General features: G+C 28.3%; 1 protein-coding gene across 1 annotated transcript; it reads right to left on the reverse strand.

The window, feature by feature from the left end:
- Positions 1-4,121: 4,121 nt before the first annotated feature.
- Positions 4,122-4,970, reverse strand: LOC107882381 (zinc finger BED domain-containing protein 4-like). Its single transcript, XM_016800643.1, has one exon. The coding sequence runs from the start codon at positions 4,968-4,970 to the stop codon at positions 4,122-4,124; it is 849 nt and encodes a 282-aa protein (XP_016656132.1).
- Positions 4,971-6,838: the final 1,868 nt, after the last annotated feature.

The following is a 6,838-nucleotide window of genomic DNA, read 5'->3' on the forward strand; positions in this document are numbered from 1 at the left end:
TTTAACCAGTTCATAGCATACCTAATTTTAATATAACTCACCTCTAAATCAAATGTATTTAATAGATCTGTGTCTTTATTGTTGGCATTTAAATTAATATTAATGCTCTGATTATTACTATGCAAAGTAATTTTACTTGGCTCAATTTTATTTTCAGGAGTAAATATTTCAGCTTCATTGAAAACATCACCTACAAATACTGACAGTTAATTTGACTCTTCAGTCATGTCACATGCATTTAATAAACATTCGGCTTCTCTATTTTCTTCTGTATTTTGATTTGAATTTAAAACAACAGCAGAATGTTTTCCCAATATGTATGATCGAAGTCTAAATTATCGAATTACAGAATTTATTAAAAATTTTAATTATTGATATAGATGCATTGGTACCTGTACTTGAAGTCTAGTGGATTAGGATGAGTATTAAAACCACCCATTCCCCTCATAAAACTAAAAAAATTCTCAAGAATATCTTGATTCAACCGCCGAGTTATTACATATGTAAGCCCATAGTAAGACTTTAAATCAACTAACAAGTATCTTAAAGACCTATTTGTTAACAGAATTCCCTTTTGAAATGGCAACAAGGATTTTTTTGAGTACACCAACATTGTTCGTATGAAGTTGTCCATTTCATCAAGAAATTTATTTTGTTTATCTATTTCTAAACCATATGCATTTGAGTTATCCCCAAATGGTTGTTGGGAATTTAATAGATCAAACCAATTGTTCACCAAAAGAATTATATCTGCGCACTTAAGTATGTAATATTTTGCAAATAAATAAATATTTATTTACTTTTTTTCCAGTTCGATGGTAAGAGAGCATTTTTATCACCATAATATTGAATAGCTTTAGCCACTGTACGTGAGAAAAGTTCCGTAGCTAATCTTACTTTCTGGCGTTGATGTCCTTTAGCGTGTAAGTGTAATTCAGTTAATTTGAAAGTAAGCTTTAAATCACCACTATAGGACAATCTCATTAAACTTTCAATTACAGATTTACCTATATATTGTGCTAAAACATTTACACGCAATAATTATACTGTTTGAAAACAAAAATACTCTAATTTTTTATTAATTTACTTTTGTCTAGAAGGAAGCCATGGTCAATAAAATGGTTACGTAAGAGTTTAATCAAGTGGGGAACATCTGCAAATACATGTACAGCACGGCCAGTTATTGGGTGGGAGAATGAAGAATTCTCATGAGTTATTGCCATTGATTTCCACAAACCTACATTGCCTGTACCCATATCACTAGTAACTGAAACCACATTGTAACCACTGTAATGAAGTTTACTTATTATTTTTTCTAAAATTGATTCTGTCATAGGTGTATCATATGCATAGAAGATTGGCTGTTTCCATTTTGCTATTAAGCCCCTAGCCATGATAACCTGAACGGTTTTGTGTGGGCCAATAACTTTTTCATGTACTTTGTCAAAACAAATATCATGTGCAATGTATACTTCATCAAATGACAAAGCGGTAATCTTATCTTTTTCATCCATTGAAGCACCTGAGGAAAAAATTGTATAGTTTTCAATATTTTATTAATTTAATTCTTAACAGTTAACCTTTTTTTTCCATTATTTCCATCACACCATCTAAAAAACCAGGTTCAATAGGAATATTTGATGCCCATTTTCTCAATGTTGACAGTCCTAAACATTCAATGTAATTTTTTATAATTAATATTTTCTATTAAATCGCTATTCAATTGTTATTTTAATATATTCTTACAGTTGAGCTAACATGTTTAATAAAGGCATATTAAAATTTAAACGCATATACATAATAAATACTTTAAATTATAAACCTGGTAATGCATAGTGTAGTGTATCCCTCAAATAATTATATGCTTTTGTTGATATACTTTTTAAGGTGATAGCTTTTGTAATATCTTCTAATTCCCATTTAATTATTTTCTTTTTTGGATTAATGAAGTAATTGATTTGTGTTTTAGTGAAAAACGGCAATAATATTGAATGTATTTTACCCTCGAAATCAGTTTTCAATTCAATGTTTTGTTTCGATAATGTTTCTATTTCACTTTTCAATAAATTGTTAGCTTCAGAAACATCAATATACTTCTCATTAAGAGATTTATTCAAACAATTAGCTTCCTGAAGTTTCAATTTTGTCTCATGTAACTCCTGATTAATTCTAAATAAAAAATTTAATTTGGTAAATATTTATATGCTAATATTTAACAAGAGCGTTGTTTTCGTTAAGTCATTTTTAATATTGCAGTTACAAACTAAATTATACAATGAAAGTAAATTGAACATGTACCTATCCAAATTAGAATCCAACCATTGATAGAACTAATAGAATTCATCGATATCATTAAAGAGACATCTAGATATATGCTTTCTATTATTTATAACATTTTCTACAGCCTAAACAAAATTGTATATTTATAAATAAATAAGTATATCTAACTATGTTTCTCCGTATGAAAATTGTACTTACATAAAATTGCTCTGGGAGTATCATCATGGCTTGTACTTGTGCAGTTTATGTAGTCATAGTTGTTTTACAATAATCAATAATAATAATTTGCATTGTTAAATAATATATTTATATTATTTCATTTATTGAATTTAGTTTATTAATTATGCCTATATAATATTAATGTTTGCTTAAAATGTATTTTATATAAGTATATGTTTGTTTAAAATGTTTATCTTGTTTATTAAATAAATTAACAATTTAATATATTTATAATTGATTGTTGTATTTTTATATGTACTATACTAAACTTGTAAATAGTTATCAATGACTGGTAACATTATGTATTCAAAATATATTTTTTTATTAGAATTAACATAATACTTGTGTCTACGTGATGGGTATACACAATAGTGGTGGGCATATCCGGATTTCAAAAATCCGAATTATTCGGATTTGTCAAATCCGGATTTCACGGATTATCCGGAGTATCCGGATTATTCAACTCGATTTTGCTGTTCAATGGGTCATTTTTATATACTAATAATATTTTAATTCTATAATATAATTTTCAGACATGGGTATACAAAATTTCGAACGCATTTTAAGTACTAGTGATGTTTTGCGCTTAGCCGTAATAAAAACAATTACTTAAGTATGTAAATGGTTTTATTGAAATTTTTAAGCACATTTTTATTTGTAAAAATTAGTTATTATTTTTTATACTAAAAAAAAAAATGTCAAATAATGTAACATAACATTTTATATAATAATTATTAAATAATATCTAACAAAAATCAAAATAACAAAATAAATACTTTATAACATAGCAAAAATTATATTTAATCTCACTAAGTAAATAATATATATTAATAATACAACAATAATTCATACAAAACAGTTAACATATTCATGTATATTACATAATTTTTTTTTTTTAATTAAAAATTATTATTTTGTTTTAAAAAAACTAAGGCTGACAAATGGCATGGTGTAATTCTATTACGTTTTGGGGATAATATATTACCGGCTGTTGAAAAAACTCTTTCTGATGAAGCAGAAGATGCTGGTATGCATAATATTTGTTTAGCTAATACGGCTAACGTTGGATAAATGTTTTCATGATCTTTCCACCATGTACATGGATCAGCATTATGATTTATTTAAAATTCCGCCATATACCTTGAAAACTCGTCAGTAATTCATTATTTGGTTCTTCTTCAAGTAATTCATCAAGTGCTGTGCGTTTTTCTGTAGGTATACGTACATCAGTATTTCTGCTTAACAAAACCATTTTTGAACGTACTATTTGTTAAATACAATTTTTAATATTTTCGGAAGATTCAAATGACATATTTTTGTATCTAGGATCAAGTATGCTAGCCATTTGAGTGATACTAATTTCTCTTTCGCAATCGTTGTCTACATCAATTTGTACAGAAAAACGTGTTGATAATTCGTGAATAATGGTCTCTTTGAAAAGAGTTGAAAATCTACTATCTAGATTATTGGGTTTATAATGCTTTACAATAAGACTTTTAACAATTGGTAAAACCTGAAAATAAACAACAATTTTATGATATTTACAAAATAATAATTATTGTTGAATATTAATTATACTTATAATTTTTAATCAACCTACCATTGATATAGTGACATTTTGATCAGCACATAAAACTGTTGTTGCTGTTTTTAATGGTTTCAATAAAGTAACAAGTATTTCTATTTTCCCAGTCTTCTTCTAGTAATTCTTGATCTTTCGCGATCTTACTATTGAAAAGTGTCCGATCAGACATAATGACAACTACAGCTGAACGAAGTTCCAACAATCGTTTTAACATATTATCTAGAGTAGAATTCCAACGTGTAGGGCAACTTTGTACAAGATTAAGTTTTTTGCAACTTTTCTCAACTAAATAATTTTCTAAGGCGTATGTTCTTTTAGAAGATTGTCGAAAACTAGCAACAATTTTTGATGCGGTTTTTAATAAAGGACGACATGTATTTAAATCTAAACATTTTTTCACAGCTAATTGTAATGTATGAGCAGCACAACGATTTGAATAAATGTCTTGATCGTAAAATAGTTTTACAGCATTTGAAATGTTTGCAGCATTATCATGACTAATTCCCGTTATTTTATTATTTAAATTCCAAGACTCAATAACATTCATAATACTGTCTTTTAAATTTTCAGCCGTATGACTTTCTTGTATTTCTTCAATTGAAAGTGTTACACTATACAATTTCCAATTATCATCAAAATAATGAACAGTAAATGTTAAATATGAATCAATTGCTGTTGATGTCCAACCATCAGTTGTTAAAGAAATATAATTAATGTTTTCGATGATATTTCTGATACTTTGTGATTTATCTATATACATTTTTTCAATACGTGTAGTAATGCTTTTTCGCGATGGAATAGTATAAAGTGGCTCAATTGTTGAAATTAATGAACGAAAACCTTTATTTTCCACTGTACTAAATGGTAACATATCAACAATTATCATTTTGCGAATACTTTGCGTAATAATTTCACATCGATTTTTATCCAATGGTCTTGAATTTCTTTTACAGATGTTATGGTAGTGCTTTCTTTTTACGTTTCAAAGCAGGGCTGATTGATGATGAGGAAGTTGACTGAGAAGAAATGAAAGTTTAAGATGTTGAAGCTATTTGTTCATTATCGCTATTGCTCTCATTACTATCAATTTCTCTACAAAAAAATATTTTGGGATTTTTAATCTAGTGTAATAACAATTATTCAATAATTAAAATTAAATAAAAACTGGGTGCGTCGCGAGACGTACCGTAAAAGTGAGAACTATATTTTCAGGTTAGATATTATGATGACATGGTATGATAAATGCAAAATATTATTACAATATAACAATCAAATATACATATATGTCATCTTAATATTAATTATTTTCTACTAATACAATGGTAACACTTTCAATAGCTCGTGCAGGTTCTACATTAACTTTTAATTTATAAATTATCACATAAATATTGACTATTTTCTTCGGGCTCAACAGCAACGCTTTCAATATTTGGTACAAGTTTAACATCAACATTATCATCATTTACGGGTTCAATCGTAATATTTTGTCAATTTTCTAGTGAAATTGATGAAACAATGGGCTTATGATAACTATAATACGATATAGATGTTTTTGATTCAAGAGTATCGATAAATCGAGAGAAAACTGCATATAATGTAGTGCCATATCTTGTTGTAGATTGCAAGGGATCATTATTCATTGTCATGTTATTAGATTACCTTGTTTTATTAAAAATCAGTATATTGACGGCAGCAGTATATTATTATCAGGTAGGCAATCTATCTGCAGTAGATCGCCGACCCCGTACTGTTTGTACGTACCTAAGTGTATGATTTAACTGTAAAGCAGGGGCGGACTGGGCCACTGTGCTACTGTGCATTAGCACAGTGGGCCGGTGCCATAATATATTCATCGGGCCGGTACAAAATAAGTAATAACCTAACGTGTATTGTACTATAAATATTGTACACAAATAATTGTATTCAAATTTAATTCCCTGTGTAGTGTGTATTACGAAACATACTGATACCCATGACTAAATAAATAGGTATGATCACAAAAAATTAGTTTTCGATCGGTTGGCGCATCTCCCACTATTCTAACCACAAAACCATTGCTCGTAGTTCTCCACATTTCATTGGCCGGCAATATTATTATAGCGGAGAACTACGCGATAGACGAGGTAAAGGGTGGTATGCGTATCACAAAGTTGTGATCATACCTCTTTATTTATAAATATCATGCTGATACCAATATCCTAGTCTATTTATAATGTCTATAATTATAATAAATCATATATATAATATCGTTGTGCTATCAGCGGTCGACTGCCGCCGGAGAATACTTGAAAACGTATTCTTAAAATAGCGTATAATATTACAATATTGAACCTATAGACTATAATATCCACGACACTATGATGGTATGAATGCGCGATACGAATTGCTTTTTTATTCCCACGATTTTGATCACGTCGTAGTGTCGTTGTCGTGTATTTGTTTACAGTTTACTTAAGTTCGTGTATGGTATTTTTACTGATATTTAAATACTGTTATAATTTAATTTTAATACATAATAAATTATGGAAAAAAAACCAAAAGGAGGAGCGGAAAAGCTTCGTTTAAAAAAACAGATAAATTTGAAGGTTGTTGCCAATGACCCAAAACAAAAAAAAATTTCTTTTGGATCGAATCGGCCTAACAAAATATTTGTTGGTAAGTATAAAGAATTTAGTATACTAAGAATACTACAAACGTATGTGAATCATATTTTAATATTCCAATACAGCTTGCTATACGGAAACGTTTTTACTA

The sequence above is a fragment of the Acyrthosiphon pisum genome, chromosome X (genome assembly GCF_005508785.2).
Source record: "Acyrthosiphon pisum isolate AL4f chromosome X, pea_aphid_22Mar2018_4r6ur, whole genome shotgun sequence".
In the NCBI taxonomy this organism is placed as follows: Eukaryota; Metazoa; Arthropoda; class Insecta; order Hemiptera; family Aphididae; genus Acyrthosiphon; species Acyrthosiphon pisum.